The 21,795-nt window shown below is 50.1% G+C and overlaps 1 protein-coding gene and 1 pseudogene across 2 annotated transcripts; both read left to right on the top strand.

The window, feature by feature from the left end:
- Nucleotides 1–786: 786 nt before the first annotated feature.
- LOC101834449 (serine/threonine kinase 11 interacting protein) lies at nucleotides 787–16,225 on the top strand. 2 transcript variants are annotated; one of them, XM_021227357.2, is made up of 25 exons: nucleotides 787–1,088; nucleotides 3,381–3,586; nucleotides 3,779–3,853; nucleotides 4,114–4,209; nucleotides 4,528–4,635; nucleotides 4,771–4,842; nucleotides 5,597–5,695; nucleotides 5,902–6,028; nucleotides 6,457–6,560; nucleotides 6,672–6,767; nucleotides 6,927–6,968; nucleotides 7,155–7,301; nucleotides 7,499–7,583; nucleotides 8,291–8,644; nucleotides 8,793–8,998; nucleotides 9,301–9,417; nucleotides 9,550–9,727; nucleotides 11,769–11,999; nucleotides 12,098–12,201; nucleotides 13,049–13,146; nucleotides 13,240–13,418; nucleotides 13,618–13,699; nucleotides 13,860–13,930; nucleotides 14,430–14,677; nucleotides 15,363–16,225. In XM_021227357.2, exons 1-25 carry the CDS (start codon nucleotides 1,028–1,030, stop codon nucleotides 15,510–15,512), a joined length of 3,336 nt encoding a protein of 1,111 aa, XP_021083016.1. In that variant the 5' UTR covers nucleotides 787–1,027; the 3' UTR covers nucleotides 15,513–16,225. The 2 variants fall into 2 exon arrangements, with proteins under 2 accessions (XP_021083016.1, XP_005070512.1); XM_005070455.4 differs by lacking the exon at nucleotides 5,597–5,695 and having other exon boundaries at nucleotides 788–1,088.
- A 159-nt stretch (nucleotides 16,226–16,384) lies between these two features.
- LOC101829699 lies at nucleotides 16,385–21,342 on the top strand (annotated as a pseudogene).
- The last annotated feature ends 453 nt before the right edge of the window (nucleotides 21,343–21,795 follow it).

The following is a 21,795-nucleotide window of genomic DNA, read 5'->3' as shown; positions in this document are numbered from 1 at the left end:
GCAGTTGATCTCAACTGCCAGACCAGGAGACGGGTAGAAGTTACAAAGGCAATTTGGAAGCTGGAAAACTTGATGGTCTTGCTGTCATTACTCATTGAATGACCTTCGCAGGTAAATAACCTAACCTCTGTGAATATATTTCCTTATTTTCAAGCCTAGGACAACTACTTCTTGTTTGGGATGTGCTGAGTTGTACACAGTTTAAACAAACAAACAAACAAACAAACACCAAAAAACGGGTTCAGGTAGTTAATTTTTGATTGTGAGACAGGGTCTCACTATCTAGCCCTAGATGACCTGGAGCTCACTATATACATCCGGCTGGCCTTGAACTCATCGAGATCTGCCTGCTTCTGCCTGCAAGGCACTGGAGTCAAAGACTAGGGTCCAGTTCGAGAGTGTGCAAAACCTTAAGGAAAAATAATAAGTCTAGAGACTGGGGACTACGACGGCAAAGGGAATTTGAGAGGGAGCATCCCTCCCTGGCTGACACTAAAGAACTTCCCGAGGACAGGGTTGTTTAGCTAGAAAACCAGTATTTGTTTTGGATGAGGTTTTTTTCCCTACAAATTCCAAACTTTGCCTTCCCGCCCAGTCTGCAAACATGGAGTCAGGTTTCGCTCTCCGCCGAAGGGGCCGCCCGGAGCCAAGCTGGAGCCGGGGGCCAGGATAGGGGTTCTGTCCTTGATCCTCAAGTCCTGGTTGACACATCAGCCCGCCCTGGGCGCGGCTTCCGATAGTGGAGGCGGGCTTTCCGGTAGTTCTGCTTTCCGGGGCGGGACTTCCTGTCCCTAAGGAGTGTGGCAGCAAAAGTGGTTGGAGTGCCGATCGCGCGAGTCCATGGGCTCCCGAAGCCCTGTGTTCGTGGAAAGGGGGTCCAAGGAGACGTTCTTCATAGCTTCTTCTTGCTTTTGTCATTACGCGACGCCTCCATTTACGCGAAAACTGTGGGCTTTTGTCGCCACCGCCCACCTGAGGCTCTTCCGCTTCCCCTTTTCCCAGGCTCCGCCCCCAGCGTCCTGTGGCTATGACGACCGCTCCGAGGGACTCTGTAGTGTGGAAGCTTGCGGGGCTGTTGCGGGAATCGGGTGAGTGGACTTCCGACTTATTTCCTTTGAACGTCGTGGGTGTGTTCCATACCTTCCAGAAACACCGAGAGTCACTGAGTCAGCGCCGGCGGGGTCACGAGGTCTTAAGAGTCTTCTCATTTCTCTATTCTTTTCCAGTCCTGCCTTTGACAATCTAAACTCTAGCCATTACTAGGATCACTTAGCTCGGCAGAGGGAAGGGATCATTACTAGACTAAACACCTCGAGACAAGAGCGTAACCACTTGTACAGAAAGCCAGCAAGTATAGCACCTTAAACACCTGAGATTTGGAGACCCACATAGGTTAGTTCCAACCCCAGACTTGGATACGTTTTTATAGCCTCAGTATTCTTCGCAGGTAGGCTGTCGAAGTGATTGTACTTAACTCAAAGATACCAGCATTTTAGTTAGCTTAGTTAGTGCGGTGTATGCATACATAATAAGTGTTCAAAGGAGATAGTGTTACTGTAATTGCTTCCCCCAGTGCCTGGGCGTGGTGAGCTTACAGTGTTATTTGTGACATGGTTGTGGTGGAAACACACTTTGACTTGATATCAAAGACGTATTAGTTGTCAGTTGGATGATCACAATCAAGATGGTACTTTGTCCTATCTGTAAGGTGGGGTTAATAGTTCTTTTGGGGATGATGAGATTGACACGAGGCACCAGAGTCGTTGGCATGTGTTACCTTGTTAACATCAGTGCCCGCTATCTCTACACTCCTACCATGAGACTGTGTAATCTCTCGGCAGCAATTTCATTTTTCTGGCTTCTATCAATAATTACTCACATGCCATGCCTTTTCTAGACTTCCGAGAGACTCCTTGAATCATGTCTCTGTCTATACTCAGTGTCTAGTACATAGAAAATCTTCATGCAAGGTTGTAAGATTTATTATTCTGCAAAAATCCGACATGGCTCCGGAGCTAGGAATCGTAGAGTGCTTGAATGTGATTATGGGGCTTTTTGTGTCTTGATTATGGTGGTGGCTGTCATCATCTACACAAACAGCATAGAACTGAATACTGTAACTGTGATATCAACACCAATTTTCTGCTTTTGATAATTACACTATAATTATAGAAATACAAACACTGGGGGAGCCGAGTGAAGGGTTTAGGAGCTCGCTTCCCCCCCATCCCAGGCTGGCCTTGAAATGATGATCACTCTGCTTCAGTGTCTTATATTACACTTTGACTTCTTGATTTTTCTGTCTTTCTTTCTTCCTGTCTTTCTTTCTTTCTTTTCTCAGGCAAGGTCTCACTATGTAGCACTGGTCTGGACTTCACAGAGATCCACCTGCTTCTGCCTCCCAAGTTCTGAGATGAAAAGTGTGCACCATCACACCTGGTTTCAGAATATATTTTAAAACATTTCTCCACAGCTAGGTTGTAATTGTACACTCCAGACGGAGTGGGAAAGTGCCTGAAAGATGTCCTCACAGGACTAATAGTCTCAGTAGGTAGATCAGTTTTATAGGCTTACTTAGTGCTGTAATGGACAGGGACATACATTTCAGTATTGCTTGAGAATTTCTATAAATGTGCATGCCATTCTTGCAGCCAGAAAAAGGAAGATCAACATATAGTCTGCCTTCGTGTCACCGCTCAGAGATGTAACATCTTTAAATATTTTTATTTTAGGGGGACATCCTTGTGTCAAGGACAGAGGGTAGCCAGGGGTGTCGTGCTTCAGCAACTGTCTACCTTGTTGTTTGTGACAGGGTTTCCCATTGAGACCTGGGGCTTGCTGATGAAGTAGGCTGGCTAGTCATTGAATTCCAGGAGTCTTTCTATGCCTGTCTTTCAGTTTGTGCCATCCTGTGAGTGGTGAGGGGTCAAATTCAGATTCTCATGCTTTCTTAGCAAGTACTTTACTGACTGAGTCATCCCCCTAGTTCCTAGAAGTATTGCTTTGAGAAGGCTCTCTGGGTGAAGCTGGTCTTCAGCGTAGCAATAAAGGGGATGTATCAAAATGAGAGATCAAGTGGGCTCTATTTCCAACACTGTTATGTAGCCTAGGCTCTTGTGAGTAGAAAGCAAAAGAATCTGGAGAAGTCCCTTGGAGTCTTATAGTGAAGCAGTTTCTTGTGTCTGCATGAAAAGCTAGGATTTTTTTGTCTGATTGTTTTTAAGATGAGGAGCTATATACAACTTGTGAACTGGGAGTAGGTAGGAAGTTTGGTCTGGCAGTGGAATGTCTTCAGTACTGTTGAGAGAGGGTATATTTGGGGGTTCCACAAGAAAAGACTTTTCATTCTCTCCTCCTTCTGCCTGCCCTTCTTCCTGCAGGGGACGCAGTTCTCTCTGGCTGTAGCACACTGAGCCTGCTAACAGCCACACTGCAGCAACTGAACAGAGTGTTTGAACTGTACCTGGGGCCATGGGGCCCTGGCCAGACGGGCTTTGTGGCTCTCCCTTCCCACCCTGCCGACTCACCCAGCATCCTCCAGCTTCAGTTCCTCTTCGATGTGCTGCAGAAAACGCTCTCTCTCAAGGTCCTAGCAGGGGCTAGGGGATGGGATATGCAGAGAGCTGTAGGGAGTGATGGAGGCAGGGCATGAGTAGGGTGTGAGAAGGCTGCAAGGCAGATCCAGATGATGTCAGTCATATGGGTGGTTAGGCTGAGAAAATGGTGCTGATGATAGGGAACTCGCCACGCCTCAGTAACCCGGATGTTCCTCTTTCAGCTGGTCCACACCCCTGGCGTCGGCTTTCCAGGACCCATCAAGATTTTCCCCTTCAAGTCCCTTCGGCAGCTGGAGGTGAGGGAGTATTGGAGCATTGGGTGGGCAGAGCCTAGTGCAAAACAGCCTCTTGGGTGTGAGGCTGGAGGGGCGGCCTCTTGGTTGGAGGTCAGGTCTGAATGTGTTGCTGCTCTTCAGAAATGTCTTTCCCATGAACGCTTCCCTAAACCGTGGCTGGCTTTGCCATCTTTTTCTCCCTCCCCACCAGAAGAGGTGGGGACAAGGCCTTTGTCTTTTGAAGCTTTGCTCACCTCCTCCCCTTTTTTCTCTTGCACCAGCTTCGAGGGGTCCCCATCCACAGCCTGTGTGGCCTGCGTAGCATCTACTCACAGCTAGAGTCTTTGATTTGTAGCAGGAGCATCCAGGCACTAGAGGTAAGGGGGTAGACCCTGATGCCTTGTCCTGAGAAATCCAGAAGGTCAAGCTTTGTGGTTTGCCCTGCTTTCTCCCTCCTTCTGGCCTTTGTGATCCCACAGCACCCTGTACCAGTCCGTATTTAGTCTTACTAAGCTGTATAAATAGTCTAGTGTCTGTCTCTCCAAGGTCCCCATAGTCTGTTCCTTGGGGACAGTGACTTGAGCTTTCTCCAGGTAGACCCTGGTATATATGAATGGTGGACTGGATGATAGAGCCTGTGGCGGAGGGGGGGGTGTTTGAGAATGATGTAGTAGGTGTGCCTGTCCCCTACCCAGGAGCTCTTGTCTGCCTGCGGTGGTGACCTCTGCTCAGCCCTTCCCTGGCTAGCTTTGCTCTCTGCGGACTTCAGCTACAATGCTCTCACCAACTTAGACAGCTCCCTGGTGAGTGCCTGCCTCCTCCCCGGGGAAGGAGCCCCGGGGAGGGAAAGGATGGGTCCTTTGGGAGGAATACCAGCTGTTTGGCAGGTACTCTTGTATAAAGACCCTTGCTGTGCTTCTTTTTCCTGCCCCCGTCAGCGGCTCCTGTCAGCTCTTCGCTTCCTCAACCTGAGCCACAATCATATCCAGGACTGCAGAGGCTTCCTGATGGTAAGCGTGAGCTGCCTACTGCTGATGGACTTGGGCCTTGGAAGGCTCTGCTCTCACTCACTCCCAGATGAGCCTGCACTCCGAGTTTCTCTTGGCCGTAGGTGGAACCACATCCCGAGGGTCTGTACTGCCTGTGGGTTCCCCTCTGGCATACAAGGCAGTTGTGATCTCAGCTCAGAGCACCTAGATGAGCAAATCACTGAGCTTCTTGGTTTGCTCACCTGTAAAGTAGAACTCCCAGGAGTTCTTGTCAAGAGTATCCTGTGTCCTTAGCCTAGTGTATGGCTCAGAAGTGGTAGAGTTTATGATGATGACAGACTTTTTCTCTCTGTCATTTTTGCCCTCCATTAAAAATAAATAAGGCTGCTGGGTGGTAGTGGCACATGCCTTTAATCCCAGCACTTGGGAGGCAGAGGCATGTGGATCTCTGAGTTTGAGGCCACCTTGGTCTACAGAGTGAGTTCTAGGACAGCCAGGCTATGCAGAGAAACCATCTAGAAAAACCAAAATAACGATGATGATGATGATGATGGTGATGATGAGTACTTGTTAAAGTAGTAGGGGCATATTTCAGTCTCTTAAAATAGGGAGGAGGGTTCAAAGTGAACTACTGAGTGGAATGAAGGAAGAGGGAAGGGCACGGGGTCATCTCCACACTCACAACTGGGAACTTACAAGTTGGGAAGTGGCTGTGGGTCCACATGAGGTACGTCTGGGTTTTCTCACTGACTGCTAGGTCCCTCTCGTCCCTCAGAGACTGGCCCTGTCTTCCAGTGGTGGCCAAAGAAAACAGGATCTCTCTGGCTGCTTTAAGTGTTCCTCAGAGCCTTGTCTCCTTCCAGGCAGGAACTTGGTAGGTTGGTGTCACCGTCCAGGGTGTAGCCTGGAACTGTTAGGAACGTGCTAGTGTTTTTTCAGGTCTTCCAGCACAGGGTAGAAGATATCACTTGTGTTGAGTCTGCAGTTTCTATAGGCCAAGGTAGATTTGAGAAGATGGTACAGAAGACCTTGCCTAGAGCTTTGTCAAGTTGAGGACTTTGTCTCCTCACCCACTTCCAGGATTTATCCGAGCTGTACCATTTGGACATCTCCTATAATCACCTGCACTTGGTGCCAAGAGTGGGACCTTCAGGGGCTGCCCTGGGGATTTTGATACTGCGAGCCAATGAGCTTCGGAGCCTTCAGGGTAAGCAGGAAATGTGTGTAGGGTGGGGTCACTCTAGAAGGGAATTGGATGAGTGTGGCTCAGGTTGACCCATAGACCACCTGCATGTAGATCAGTGGTTCTCAACCTTCCTAATGCTGTGACTCTTAATACAGTTCCTCATGTTGTGGTGACCTGCCCCAACCATAAAATTATTTCATTGCTACTTCAGACTGTAGTTTTTCTACTGTTATGAATCATAATGGAAATGTCTGATGTGTAACCCCAAAGAGGTTGCGACCCACAGGTTGAGAACTGCTGATCTAGAGCCTCATGAGGATTTAGAGGTAGGGCTGTGGTGCAAAGATCTGTCCTCCTCCTCCTGCTGTCCTCAGCATTCAGACCACCACACCCTCTTACCCCCAGCATGCCTCCACAACGCCTCTTCCTCCTCCTCTCCTCTGCCCTAGGCTTGGAGCAACTGAGGAACCTGAGGCACCTTGATGTGGCCTATAACCTTCTAGAAGGTCACACTGAGTTGTCACCACTGTGGCTGCTGGCTGAGCTCCGTAAGGTGAGACATGAGTGCCTTAAGGGCCTGGGAGCCACCTTCAGATCTGGGTCTCCTTGTGCCTTCACATCGGGAGGCTCTCTGGCCTACTCACCCTCCTCTTCTACCCTTCAGCTCTATCTGGAAGGTAACCCATTATGGTTCCACCCGGCACATCGTGCAAATACTGCTCAGTACTTGTCACCTCGGGCCAGAGATGCTGCTCATGGCGTGAGTGCTTATCTAGTGTCTATCCTTCTTCGACTGTACCCCCTCACCATTCGTGAGTGAGAGGCCAAAGACCTAGTCACTCGGGTGCTGTTAATATCTGGAGGAGTCATTGGCCACGGGCTCTGTCTCAAATTCTGTTCTCTCCTATCTCTTGCACAGTTCCTGCTTGATGGTGAGGTTTTGTCACCGAAGGATCTTCAGGTTAGTCTAGTGGGGGTGGGATGAGGGAGGACTCATGGGATGACTGGAAGGGAGGGCAGTAGCTCAGGAGACAGCAGAGGTAGGAAAGGTTTTCCTGGTTAGTGGAAAGTGGTCATTTTCTTGGTTAGCTCATGCAGACAGAGGTGTTCCCTTGGTTCTGATCTCCTTCCTGTTGTCACAAAGCAGACTTCAGAATCTTCAGGGCTTGGTCCCATGACCCAGCCTCCATCCTGGCCAGTGGGGAGTACCACTGAAACCTCAGGTGGCCCTGAGTTGAGTGATAGCCTCTCGTCAGGGGGCATTGTGGCCCAGGCCCCGCTTCGTAAGGTTAAGGTAAGTGGCATCTTCTGTTTGGGCCTGGGGGGTTGGGTGGTCTCTTTACAGGCCTTGTAGGTATTTGGTAGGCCAGCAGCAGTAAGGCCTTGTCCTTGTTGGTACTTGGCTCTCTCCGATAGGTTAGATAGGTGGCCATGGATGGCCAGGCTAAAGGCTCTGGCTTTCATACAACTCCATCTGTCTGTCCAAACTAGAGCCGAGTCCGTGTGAGGAGGGCTAGCATCTCTGAGCCCAGTGACACAGACCCGGAGCTCCGAACTCTGGATCCCTCCCCAGCTGGTAAGTTGACCCTCCCTGCTTCCTCCCTTCCCACCTCCCTTCAAGTCTCTCTAATCTTGATGTTGCTTTGTAGGTGTCGTATGAGAACTTGATTTTGGGGTGGTGTGGAAAAAGGGCCCCTCAATCCTTTTTTTTTTTTTTTTTAGTTTAGGTTAAAGAGGAGGGTCTACTTCAGGCAGCATTCTCCTAAGGAACACAGGTTTCATAGGGTGCTAAAGATTGTGTAAGAAAGAGGCTTTAAAAGTGGCCAGAACCATTTGGAAGTATAACGTGAAACAAGGTTTTTTTTTTTTAAGATTTATTTATTTATTATGTATACAGTGTTCTGTCTGTATGCATGCATGCCAGAAGAGGAAACCAGATCTCATTATAGATGGCTGTGAGCTACCATGTGGTTGCTGGGAATTGAACTCAGGACCTCTGGAAGAGCAGTCAGTGCTCTTAACCTCTGAGCCATCTCTCCAGCCCTTGTTTTTTGTTTTTTTTTTTCTACAAGTCATCTCAGGGTCTTAGATACATGGGCATGTTTTGTGAACCTCCACAAGTTTTGTTTGGTGTGCGGTTCTGCATGGCTTATGATCACATTCCTTGGGACACACCTGAGGACACCCTGCGGAGGGGAGGCCTATTGAGGAGAAGCCATAGAAAGAGGCTGGGGTCACCTAGGGTAGGGCTGGGCCTCAGCTCTATGTCCTCCTCCACCCCAGGATGGTTTGTGCAACAACACCGGGAGCTGGAGCTGCTGAACAGCTTTCGGGAGCGGTTTGGCTGTGACTGGCTGCAGTATAGGAGCCACCTGGAGACCTTGGGGAGCCCCCCTCTCGCCATCACCAAGACTCCTGCCCTTAGCACCCCTCTTCTGGATGCCCAGAGCCTGGAGACTGCATGCAGCCCTGCAGCCACAGGGGGAGCTGGAGACACTGAGGAATCACCACAGAAGGTGTCAGAGGGCAGGGTGGGGCCGGAGCCGCTTGAAGAAGAGAGGGAAGAGCAAGCCAAAGAAGAGGAATCCAGAGAGGACCTGGAGGAGGAAGGGGAGCAGGAGCAGGAGGAAGTGGAAGGTGAGAGGCTGTCACCATCGTGGGGATGGGGACAAATGGTATTGGTATGTCAGGAGGGCTGTGGAGAGGCCAGGCTGGGCAACCTCTCACGGGAGAGCAGAGGACCTGACCCGTTCTTCACTCCAGTTCTCTCTTGGCCTCTCTGCAGCGGAGCTCTGTCGCCCCTTGTTGGTGTGTCCCCTGCAGGGGCTTGAGGGCATGCAGGGCAAAGAATGCTTTCTCCGAGTCACTTCTGCGCACTTGTTTGAGGTGGAGCTCCGGGCAGCTCGGACTCTGGAGCGATTGGAGCTACAGAGCCTGGTGGCAGCTGAGCTGGAGCCAGAGACTGAGATTCAAAGAGAACAGGTGCCCGAGGTGAGTTGTGGGATCGGGGGCTTGGGAAGAGGTGCTTGGCTTATCCAGACTCATCTTTGACAACCTGTTGGCTCTGTGTGTCAGGCGCTGGGCTGGGTGCTTTCCGCTTCTCTCATGAGTACTTGGAGCCAAGCAGTGCTCTGGGTGTGTGAAGGGCTGTAGCGTGGAGCTTGGGAGGGTGGGCTAAAGAATGGTTTCTGTGCAAGGGCTTGTGTCAGCGCCAGTGTTGGGGGCCAGAGTTAACCATTTAGCCCTGACTCCTTTTCCTCCTGCCCACTGCTGGGTTCTTTCTTCCTGCACAGGGCTCAGGTCCACCCCCTGGGGCTCCAGTTCTTGTTCTACGCTTTTCCTACATTTGTCCTGACCGGCAGTTGCGTCGCTATGCAGTGCTGGAGCCAGAGGCCCATGAGGCCATCCAGGTGCTGAGATCCAGAGGCTGATGGGAAGAGTAGCGGGAGCAGGTCTGGGCTGGAGGGTCTGGGGTCTGCCCGGCAGTTCCACCAGGGTCTGCCATCTCACAGCTAGCTGCCCTCTGACCCACCTCCTTTCAGGAGCTGCTCGCTGTGCTGACCCCGTTCACCAGTGTGAGAGAGCAGCAGCCTGGGGAGGCCAAGGACCCATGGGGGGCCAGGTGCCAGTGTCTGCGTTGCAGCTGTGAGTTCAAGCCAGAGGAGCCCAGGTTGGGACTGGAGAGTGAGGAAGGCTGGAAGCCTCTGTTTCAAAACCCAGGTACCAGCTGTGCCCTTGATCCACACAGCTCCCCACTGCAGGGAAAGTGTCTCTGAGAGGAGTGTGCAGAGGGAGCCCTGGGGAAGAGGGCCTTAGGGGAATGGCAGCAACTGTTGGCAGCGGGGAGAAACACAACTGCCTGCCTGCTGTGTTAAACAGCAGAACCGGGAGAGTCAGAGTCGGGAGTGCTATTTGGGAGTGTGCTTAAACATATTCATTATTTTTTCATAACTTGATGGCTTTTGGCTGTTCTGGGACACCATTTCAGGAATGGCATAAGGCCGAATGAGCCCTCAGTGCAGTGGCAGGCTGTCATGAGCCCTCTGTGTAGTGGCTGTTGAGTGAGCTGCTTTGGGGGTTGGTACAAGTTGACCTTCCCTGACTGACCTTGTGAGCTACTTGATAGGATGCAGTGCTTTGTGGCATCTTTTTATATTCTGCCCTTGGGATTGCTCCACTGTGGGCCAGCCAAACAATAGGGACTTTGAAGATGCGAAAGGAGGAAGGGCAACTCTGGGTAACAGCTGTGTGAGATGCAGTTTTTATCAGCCACACTTCTTGGCAGCAGACATGGCAGGATTACGTTATTTTTTTTCCAGAAATACTCCTGTGCTATTGACTGTCGTGAGCCTGGCCTAGCAGGCTTAGCAGTGGATATCACAGCCCTTCCTGGCTCCTGGCTATCCTCCATAGGTACTGTGGCTTCTGCAGTCCTCCTGTGGTGAATTTTCTCTATTAAGGTTTTTCGTGTTTTGAGACCAAGCCTCATATTGAGCAAGGCTGGCCTCAAGCTCCTATGTGGCTGAAGCTAGCCTTGGATTTGTGATAGTCCCCCTGTCTCAGTCTCTTGAATACTGTCATTACAGGTGTGTGCTACCTTGTCCAGCTTTCTTGGGAGATTTGAATATGACACTAGAGCACACGCATAGCCCCTAGCATAAACGGAGATCCTTCATATGTGGTAGCTTCTGTTGGTATCTCCAGCTATTTAAGTGTAGACAGGGTGTATAAGTTGTTTAGTTTTTTTCTTATTTGCAGAATGGGTAGGAAAAGTTTTCATAGGGCTGCCACATGGTAATATTGATGAGGGGGCTAGCTTGTGCCTAGAGTGTTGTAGCCACTCAGTGTCTGTCTCCTCATTGTTCATCCACATCTTCACTCCTTATCTGCATCCACTCACCCATCCTGCCAGCTCCTTGAGGCAGACATGACTTTCATTCTCATCTTACAGATAGTAGTAGTCAGGCTCAGAGCAGAGCGCAGGTGACTGGTCCCCAGTTATCCATCTATTGCTAATAAGGCCGGGATTTAGACCCAATGGGCCCAAATGCCTCCTTGCCTTCACCAGTCTGTTGATTTTTGTCTTTGTTGTTATCATTATAATTAGTGTGTGTGTGTGTGTGTGTGTGTGTGTGTGTGTTATATGTATCTGTTCATGTAGCTGTCTGCATGTGGAGGCCAGAGATAGATTGACATTGGGTGTCTTCCTCTGTCACTCTCTACCTTATTTTTTGGGATACTCAATCTCTCACTGAACTTGGAGCTCATCAGTTTGGCTAGACTGCCTGGCCAGTGAGCTCCAGGGATCTGCCTGTCTCTTCCCTAGAACACTGGGGTTACAGGTCCATGGCACTGCACTGCTTTTACCTAGGGTCTGGGGACCTGTACTCAGATCCTCATGCTTGTGTGGGAGGTACTGCTTGGATTGAACCATCTCCCTTGCTCCTAATTTTGGTTTTCCAGACATTGCTAGTAAAGCACTGATGTGCTTGATTAACCCAAGGCTGTGGGAGGGGACCAGAGCAGGACCTGGCATCCAGAAGGTGGGATGCATTTTTAGGAGGCTGTTGGCCATGGGCAAGCTTAGCCCTTATTGGGATGGGGAGGGATAGGTTAGAGACTATGCTTGGAGATGGGAGTGGGATGTTGGGGATGGTGGCTGTCACTGGAGCTGAGGAAGACTGGACGGTGGCAGGGGGTGTAATGAGCGTGGTGAGCCGTGCCCTTGGGAGACTCACAGGGTCTCTGTCCCTCCCTCCAGAATCTCCTGTTGTGTGTCCAAACTGTGGGAGTGACCATGTGGTTCTCTTGGCCATGTCTGGGGAAATTCCTGATAGAGAGCAGAACCAGGGAGAGAAACCACCAGATCCCTCTGGGTTCCCTGACCCTGTCCGTGACCTTGCTAACCACAGTGGCCATCCCAGTGGGTCTGAGGGCGCCCCACCTCAGACATCCATATCCCATGGCCGTAGCAGCTGGAGCCTCAGTCCAAGTGAGTATAGGTGAACCACGGTGGAGGTGTGTTTGGGGGAGTTAAGTTGGAGCTGTGGCCTCGCAGAGTCAGGCTGATGGCCTGTTGATTGCTCATAGCTCCTGGACAGTCTGGTCTTCGCTCTGTGGACCACCGCCTCCGACTCTTCCTGGATGTTGAGGTGTTCAGTGACTCAGAGGAGGAGTTCCAGTGCTGTACCAAGGTCTGTGCCACCCGCTGACCCATGGCCATGGGCATCAAGTTGAATGCTTGGGTTTCAGCTGCAGTAGATATTTGCTGTTTGGCTATGGGAATGCTCCTTCACACTTGAGGTCCAGTTGTCCCCATCCAGGTAGGGATAATGCTCCTTGACTTAGAGGGGGGGCTACGAGCTGACATCTGTCACTCGGCACAGCCCAGCGCCTGGCACTTGGTAAATGGGTCCTCTTGCTAGTACATATGATATCACTCCTTCATGTCCAGGACACTCAGGCTCTGCCATTTGGCAGTCCTGTTCTCAGTCTTGGAGAATCAGGATCATGCAGTGTGAAGCTGCTGCAGTCAGAGCAAGGTCCTAGAGGCACTGGTTTTTCATCCAGTCTGAGTGGATCCATGCTCGAGGGTCTAGGGAAAGGAGGCTGTAAATGTACAGAGGCCCAAGAGAAAGTAGCTCGTGGGAAAGATAGGACAGCCAGGGTGCAGGGTTAGAGGCAGGTGTCCTGAGGGGAGTCTATCAGGCTAGGTAGTTCAGAAACAACCTGCTGTGTCTGCCAGGAAGTTTGGATGGGATGCAGGGACTACCCAGAGGATTTGAAGCAGGGGAGTGATGGTCAAGTTTGTTACTTAGGTTAGTCTTGACTGAGTGTGGAGGATGGGGTGGAAACATTGAGAGGACACTGAGGAGGCCTGCTAAGAGATCCTGGGGCTGGCGGGAGGGCAGGCTACGGCTCAAGAACAGAGTGATGAGGAGAGGCTGGTGACCGCTATAGAAACGGGTCGGGATGCTTCGGTCTGGGACCTGTCTTCGTGGTTTTATTTTCTGGTTTCTCATCAACTTTCCCTTCCTCTAGGTGCCAGTGGCATTAGCAGGCCACACAGGGGAGTGTCTGTGCCTTGTGGTTGTGTCTGACCACAGGCTTTACCTGTTGAAGGTGACAGGGGCCATCTGGTGAGTGTGCCAGGTGTACAGCTGGGGCAGCATTAAATGCCGCCAGTCTCATCCTGCCAGCCTCTTTATCTCCGCCATCCTCTCTCTCCTCAGCGGGCCTCCTGCTAATTGGCTCCAGCCCACCCTGGCCATTCCTCTGCAGGATCTGAGTGGCATGGAGCTTGGCCTCGCAGGCCAGAGCCTCCGGCTAGAGTGGGCAGCTGGGACCGGCAGCTGTGTACTGCTGCCCCGAGATGCCAGGCATTGCCGTGCCTTCCTTGAGGAGCTCACTGGTGAGGGAGAGGCTGGGAGGGATGGGCTTAGAGGTCAAGCTTTCAGGGCCTGCTTCTCAATTTGACACTCACCAGTAGACTGAGGTCATGGGAGTCCCTGCTCCTTCAACCCCCACAGTAGTTTTTGAGGTCCCGTATTACAGAGAATAGCCAGGGTCAAGAGGCCTCTGAGGTTCCTGTCTCTGGTGGCTCTATCCAGGTGTCTTGCAGTCTTTGCCTCGCACCCAGAGGAACTGCATCAGTGCCACGGAGGAGGAGGTGACCCCGAAGCATCGGCTCTGGTGAGTCAGCAGGAGGTTAGGGTTGGTGGTGTCTAAGTCTTCTCTTGACAGACTCCAGACACAGCCCTGTCCTCGTGCCCACACCTACCCACCTACTCCCATTCCTTGAAGCCCGTCCTTGCCTGGCTGATTCTCTTCTGTGTCTGCCGTGGCCCCACAGGCCGCTGCTGAGAAAAGATACTTCTGCAGAGGTTCCCCAGTTTTTCTACCTTCGGACCTTCCTGGCTGAAGGTAAGACCGATGCGGCAGACGTGTCCCTGGCTTCTGCTCCCCATGCTGCCCTGGCTCGTCCCCTATTGTCTCTGTAGTCCCCATGTAGTGATTTGTCACTCTCTGGAATTTGGAATCCTCACCTTTGCAGGCATAACCACATGGTAGGCTGGTGTTTCCTACTTCTCCAGGTGGGGTCAGGGGGTTCCTCAGAGCTTCAGCTGTCCCGAACCTTAGCTTTGGCATCCAACCCTCCTAAAGTGGGAAGATTGACTGGATATGTCCCACTCATCCTGCCAAGAGACTCTGGGCCCTTGATTGGGTTGACTGGTGTGGTAGCTCCCTCAATATAGGTCTTCAGGGCTTTTGGTGGTTAGGGGTCCCTGGAGTTTGTGGAAGCATAGTGCTGACTTGTGGTTCACTCTTAGTGTGGCTCACGCCTCTTCTCTAGGACACCAGTCCTGGGGTCTAGGCCTGTCATAGCCTTTCACTCTGGGTCATCTTGCCTCTCTCCCTGCAGGTTCCTCTACCTGCCCTGTGTCCCTGTTGCTGACGCTGTCCACACTGTACCTATTAGATGAAGACCCTGCAGGGTCCCAGGCAGAACCCACACTCCCAGTGGTGTCTGGGGAAGCCTCTGAGCAGGCCCCTCCTCTGGGGCCAGGTTCTCCCCTGCAGGTCAGGGAACAGCAACCACTCAGCAGTCTGAGCTCTGTGCAACTGTATCGAACAAGCCCTTTGGACTTGCGGCTGATCTTCTATGATGAGGTAGGGTGTGTGTGTGTGTGTGTGTGTGTGTGTGTGTGTGTGTGTGTGTACAATGTAGAAAGACATCTAGGGGTATTGGTTCAGGATGGTCCTGAGGGAGGAACAGGCATACAGTGGAGACAGAGTCTGGATGTGAGGACCTGGGTTTGGATAAGCCCCGTGTAGAAAGCAGTAGTCAGCAGTGGGACTGTGTTGGCCTTGGAACCCTGGACTGAAATACCTAGCCGGTATGAGTTGGTGTCATCAGCCTGCCCACTGTATGCTCACTGTTTGACCTTCACAACTCCAGCATGAGGAGGAGGTGCTATTATTGGCCCTGGAATACAAATGATATTACTGAAGTTTGGAGACATGAACAAGCTTGCACAGGTCGCAAGGGTTAGAGACAGGAATTGAACCTGCACAGTTCTTGGAATTGACTCTAGAGCTCACATTCCCTACAGCATGGAAGACTAGAGTGGGACAATGAACACCAGCCCTCTAGAGCCTGCAGTCAGTGATGACTAGACTGTCTTCAAGGCTCAGAGTCAGCCTTTGATGCAGAGTCACAAAGATGGGGGGTGGGGGGAGGGGGAGGAAGAGCCCCTAAAAGCCAAGGAGGGTGTGGAGTCCTCTCCTAAGACTTCCCTGGCCTCTTGGCTTGTCTTCTCCTGTGTCTCCCCTTGCCAACCACTCGATTTACCAGGTGTCTCGACTGGAGAGTTTCTGGGCACTCCGTGTTGTGTGTGGGGAGCAGCTGACAGCCCTCTTGGCCTGGATCCGGGAGCCCTGGGAAGAGTTGTTCTCCATTGGACTCCGGACTGTAACCCAGGAGGCTCTGGACCTCGACCGATGAGGGTCTCCACTGAGCTCGCACTGACTCAGGAGTTGCACTGCAAAAGCCCCTTCTCCTGATCTCTGGGTCTGTCTTCTTGCCTGGCTGTGGACCTCTCCAGCGCTTGGCCACTGGCTAGTGAGGCCCCAGATGACCCACAGCTTAAGAGAAGGACAAGAGAAATGATCAGGCCCTTGGGTGATCTGTCTCGTAGAACAGGCTCAGTGGTCAGTGAAAACGTTTCTCCAGCACTTTCTCTCAGGTATCAGTAAAGTTGTTTCCATGCTAAGTGTCATGGGTGGTACGCAGAAATGTCACCCATAAAGCCTGCCATCCCCGAATCTCTTCCCGGAAGCACGCTTGTTTGCACTATGAAACCTGTCTCCAGGCCTGCTCTAGCGAAGTAGGACTACTGACCCGGATACGCCCAGTCCTCAAGCAGGTTGTGACCTATCTTGTGGCCTTGCATGAGATCTCTGCCAGTCAAAGAGCTGGACCTCTTCAGACTTTTTGCTCTTCTCTTTTGAGACAGGGTCTCACCGTGTAACCTTGCTGGCCTGGAACTCACTCTGTAGAGCAGGCTGGCCTTGAGCTCATAGAATCTGCCTGCCTCTGCCTCTTAGTGCTGGGATTAATGATGTGAGCCACCAGTTGTGGGAAAATTGTGAACTTCCCCTGCTCCCCCAAGTTTACATTTTAGATAAAGACCTGCAATAAAAAGTGAGACTCTGTAATTGTTGACTCTGTAAGTTTCCTGTGGACCCAAGCATTCATTGTACTGTCCAGAATTTCAGTGCGTATACACACTTATGTACACAGTTCCCCTAAGAAGGAAGAGTTAGTTCAGCTACTCAACCAAGAGACTGACTCTTAGGATTACTTTCTCCCAGGCAATGCCCTCTCTGGCCTGGTGGGAGAGTAAGGGGGAGATGCTGAGCCTGGGCCTGGCCAGTGAGAGGTGTTCCTGGAATAGTTGTCCTCTGGTAATGCCTTCAGAGGACCCAGACAGGCCTATGCAGAAGCTCACAAAGTAGTCTCACCTACTTCTGTTTTGCTCAGAGCTGCCCTGAATTCTTAATTGAAGTAAATTAAAACTTCCCAAAACTATTAGTCCACTTTCTAAGTGGTGTGCATGGCGCCTTCCCATCCACGACGTCATGCTGTCTAGAAGCAAGAACCTGAGGAAGGCCTGCCCAGCCTCTGGCCCAAAGCCACGTTTTTGCATAGGTCTCTTAGCAAGTGAGTTTCCAGAAATAGGTCACAGTGCAGTTGGGACAGAAGCATCTCCCGTCTTTGGGGCTGATGTGCAATGAAGTGTGAGCCTGGAGAGTCAGAGAAACATCTTCCAATTCTTTGTGCGTCTAGTGTCTGGGAACATCTTTGTTTAACAATGACATCTCTTGGCAGCCTTGTGGAAGGCTGCTCTTGCTTTTGTGACCCAGAAGACAGATTATCAGGCCTGAGGCCATCACCACTTAGGGAGGTGTTTCACCCTTTAACTTTGTGCCTCACCGGAAAGCAGGGCCCCAGGGAGCTGCATCTCCTCCCCAGAGCCTGTCCTGCTCTGAGTAGGGTGATTGCTTTGCTACTGACTGTAGGCACTTGCCTCACACGCTCTGGACTGTCCCCAGAGATCAATTGGTCCAGTCAGTGTGCCCCTGCCCCCTGCCTGCCCAGCAAGTGTATATCGATTGGCTGGCCTCTGCATGGCCTTAGGCTGGCATGAAGAACACCCAGCAGAGGTTTGGTGGCTCCTGAAAAGCAGTGAAGATTCTGAAACAGCCAAACACTGCTCTGCATCTTCCATGAAAGGGGTAAAGGGGTAAAGGGGTAGGGAAGGGGAGAATGGGTTACTTCCTCTCACTCCCTCCCTCCCTCCCTTCTTATTTATTTATTTGTTTATTTATTTTCAGCCCTGGCTGCCCTAGAACTTGCTTTGTAGACCAAGCTGGCCTTGAACTAGCAATCCACTTGCATCTACCTCCCTAGTGCTGGGATTAGAGGCGTGTGCTACCACTCCTGGCTTGAGGGTTTGCTTTTTTTGTTTTGTTTGAGACAGGTTTTCTCTTTGACTGTCCTAGAACTCTGTTACCAGACTGGCCCTCCTGAGATTCTCCTGCCTCTGCCTCTCGAGTGCTGGAATTAAAAGTGTGTGCCACCATGGCCCAGCAACAGGTTATTTTTCAAAAAGAAAGTTTAAATCCTCCAAATTACAGGTCCAAAACTTGTTTAAATTTTATTGTAAGTCTTAAGGGGTCAATGGACAAACAGTATAGGACTGGCCAGTTCAAGAACCCATCTGTCTCTACAGGAGGTGGTCCTAGTTTGGCAGGACTGTCCTGGTGGGTTAGCTGCACCTAGAACTCCAGTCAGGGTTCTATGTTTGGTGCTTTATCTACCTGAGTGCATGCAGTATTTTTAATCCATCTACAAGGGTTAGTGTGGTGTGGTTGTAGTGTGGCAAAAATGCAGGATCTAGAACTATGCCTTAGTTTTATGATTCACTGCTTACTGTGGACAAATCACTTCTCTTTGCTTGCTCATCTGCAGTGTGGAACTGAGCCTAACCAATAACCTGCCTACTTCACAGAGGTGTGGAACATACTTGGAAGTGCTGTACAAACCTTAGTGCGTTCAATAAATGCGGCCTATAAAGCCTACCTGCTGGTTGTCACCAGGCTTTTTCTTTTGGGTCACCAAGCAGCTCCCAAATCATGACTTGGTGACTTTTTAGTAGTTATGAATGCTTAGCCTAGTTTAGCTTTGTTTCTTGCTAGTTCTTATGACTTAACCTGTTTCTCTTCATCTGTGTTTTGCCTCTGGGCTCTTTACCTTTCTTTCTGTTTGTCCTACTCGATGTTTGCTGGCTGGCAGCTACCTGGCTGGCCCCAGGCATCTCCCTCACTGTCTCCCTCATCCTCTCCTCTCTTCTCTTATTTTTTGAGCCTAGAGCAATCCTCCTACTTACTCTCTGCCCACCAGCTCTACCTTTCCCTCTTCTGTCCAGCTATTGACCATTCAGCTTTTTATTAGAACAGTCAGGTGCCTTAGGCAGGCAAGGCGAAACAGCAACACATTTTATATAATTAAACAAAGGCAATACACCTTTACACATAAAGTATTATTCCACAGCATAAACAAATAACACATTTTTACATAGCTAAATATTCCGCAGGATAAACAAATGTAACACATCTTTGCCCAGTTAAAATAATACTCCACAGCACCCAGAAGCCTAGGAATGTTCTTTGTAATTGGAAGAGTGGATGCTTGCATCTTATTGCCCATGTGTTTATGGGTGGACATTTTCCCAGCACACCTCGGAGGAAACTCAAGACACTTCTGGACATAGCATGAGTCAGGGCATGTTTTTTTCCTTGGCCTATCCTTTTGTCATTTGATCATTTTGTACTTACTGACTTCTCTGGCCTCCGCAGAAAACATTCTTTAGTTTATTGGTTACTATAATTACTTGTGCACTTGCTTTCAACTCCACAGATATTTACTGAACACTTCAGAGGTTCCTGGCTCTGTGCAGGGGAGGGATGCAGGAAGAAATCAGATATGTTTCTTTTTCAGGGTCTGGTTATGTAACTCTGGCTGGTCATGAACTTGAGAGCCTCCTGTCTCAGCCTTCTGAGTACTGGGATTATAGGTCTGAACCAACATGAATTGCATAGTGACTGTGTTTAAGGACATACTTTATGCTGGTCTGTGTACAAAGTTGATGTTATTATGACTGCCCTGGGGAGATCTACATTTTACAGGTGAGGAAGATGGGGTGGTCTCACTTGGACCCTCTGTTTACAGACAGGGTCTGTGCCGTCTCAAACCGTATGGCCTTTTTTAGGCCTTATAAAATGCCTATCCTTTTCAGGTGTCAATCTTTTCATATGTTCCCTGGTGGCATATCCTTCAGGTCACTGCTTAATTGTCACCTTAAAGAGGATCGCTCTGGTCCTGCCACTTGAATCTCCTTTGTTACTGGGCTGTTCCTTCATGGTACTTGCTGTGGATGCGTCATAATAAAAAGTAGTGTTTGCTCACTGACTGTAACCAAATGTACTCACAACACGTGGCATGGAGTATAGGTAGAATGTGTGGGTCTGAACTTGGCTCCTGTCCTGTGGATTTGACGGAGCTCCCTGACTTGGCTCTTTTCCCTTTATGCCATGGGGGAACTCCTTCTGTTTTCTTGGCTGCAGAGGGCAAAGGTCACTACTCCCCAGCTTCTGGCCAAGCTCTTTCTCTTGCTGGTTCACCCCCTTTCCTTCCTTTGAAAACACCCTTGACTGGTGCAGGAGGAACCCAAGGGCAGGGAGTCTGTCAGGTTGTCTCTGCCTTTTCTCCCACCTGTTTCCTCAAAACAAAACTCAAGCAAGCCACTGGTTCAGGGAGGACAGAAGAGCATGAGGGCACAGGGATATTTCTCTCGGCTCGTCATCCTCACATAAGCGTGTCAGGGATGCTGGTCTGGAAGGCGGGTTCTGCTGGGAAAGATGACCAGCAGGGACAGTGGTAGTGTACAGACATTGGATTTGTGTCACAGCCAAGGCCAGGCACGTGTGGATGTTGAGATAAGCCACCACAGAGTAACAAAACTGGTGAATAAGAGTGACAGTTATTGAACACCTGTTCTGTGCCAAGTGTTGAAGTGCTATTAAATGACAACATCTCTAACTCCAGAGCCTGAGCCCTTCCTCAGTAACACCTTATCTGTGAATGCCTGATCATGAACCCACTCAGTAGCCACTGGTCCTGAATGCTATGCTTTGGGGAGCAGGGAGATAATTTTGATAAAAGTCTAAGTCACAATCTGAACTCAGTGAGTCCATACCCACTGTATAAATTTAGGATAGGCAATGTAAGGATCGGTTTATTGGTATTGGGGTACAATTCAGTGGTGGAATACTCTCCTGGCAAGTGTGAATCCCTGGGTTCAAACCCCTAGGAAATGAAAAGAAAGTTTGCTTTATCGGCCAAAGAGTGCAAAGCCATTCTCAGTCTGTGATATTTAGGGTTAAATGTTAGACACGATGCCAGAGCTCTGGGGGCTCCTTTGGCTATGTTGCTTATGGGTCTTGAATCTTGAGCAAGCTGTTTATACTTCATGAGCCTTGGTTGTTGTTTTTTTTTTTTCTGGGTTTCTCTGTGTAGGTTGGAGCTTGTCCTGGAACTCACTTTGTAGACCAGGCTGGCCTCAGACTCACAGATATTCACCTGCCTCTGCCTCCTGAGTGCTGGTATTAAAGGCAAAGTGTGCAATACTATACTCGTCTGAGCCTTATTTTTTTTTTAACCTGTTAAGTAGAGGGTTGCTGTGAGGGACCATGAGAGTATCACAGTGCCTTGTAAGTTGGAAAGTACCACTTAAATTCCAGGGCAAAAAGTTATCTTGGCTTGTTAAGTGTAAAGAATGTGCCATTTGTCTGGCATTATAGCAAGGCTGCAGTGGTTGCTGACACTCTCTGAGCTTCACCATACTACCCAAGGACAGGAGACAAGAAGAAAGATGCTGGAAAGTTGGCCAAGATAGACAAAGGCCCAGTAAACAAGTCTGAGGGTAAAGCCAAAGTGAAGACATCCAAAGACGAAGTTCATGACAAGCTCAATATCCCAACCCCTTTCGACAAAGCTATGTATGACAAACTGTAAGGAAGTTCCCATCGATAAGTTTATCACTCCAGTGGTGGTCTCTGAGAGACTGAATATTTGTGGTTCTTTGACTAGGGCAGTCCTCCTGGAGCTACTTAGTAAAGGATATGTCAAGCTCAGAGTCCAAAAAATCAACGCCAGAGACACTAAAGGTGGAGATGCCCCAATTGCTGGTGAAGATGCATGAACAGGTTCAACCCAGTGTACATTTAGAAAAATAAAACTTTGTTTAAAAAGAAGAGTGAAGTAAGTGTGTGTGTGTGTGTGTGTGTGTGTAGAGGGGGGCTGGAGAGCTAGCCCAGCAGTCAACAGCACTCTTTGCTCTTGCAGGTGAACTGAGTTAAGTTCCCAGTACCCACAGGTTCGTAGGCATCCATAACTCCAGTTCCATGTGATCCATTGCCTTCCCTGACTTCCAAAGGCATGCACATAGTATTCATACATGCATATAAGGGAAATACTTATACACACAAAAAAGCTAATTCATTTTTTTAAAGAGCAAAGGGTAGGGGCTAGTGAGATGGCTCAGCAGGTAAAGGTGCTTCTCACTCAGCCTGAAAGTCTGAGTTTGGTCTCTGGGGCCCACACAGTGGAGGAAGAGAACCAACTCCCACAGGTTGCCTTCTGACCACTGCTCAAGCACCTCTTC

Source organism: Mesocricetus auratus, unplaced genomic scaffold, assembly GCF_017639785.1.
Source record: "Mesocricetus auratus isolate SY011 unplaced genomic scaffold, BCM_Maur_2.0 Super-Scaffold_100010, whole genome shotgun sequence".
NCBI lineage: Eukaryota > Metazoa > Chordata > Mammalia > Rodentia > Cricetidae > Mesocricetus > Mesocricetus auratus.
The sequence above is the reverse complement of the archived record's forward strand: the minus strand, read 5'-3'. Positions and strand labels throughout refer to the sequence as shown.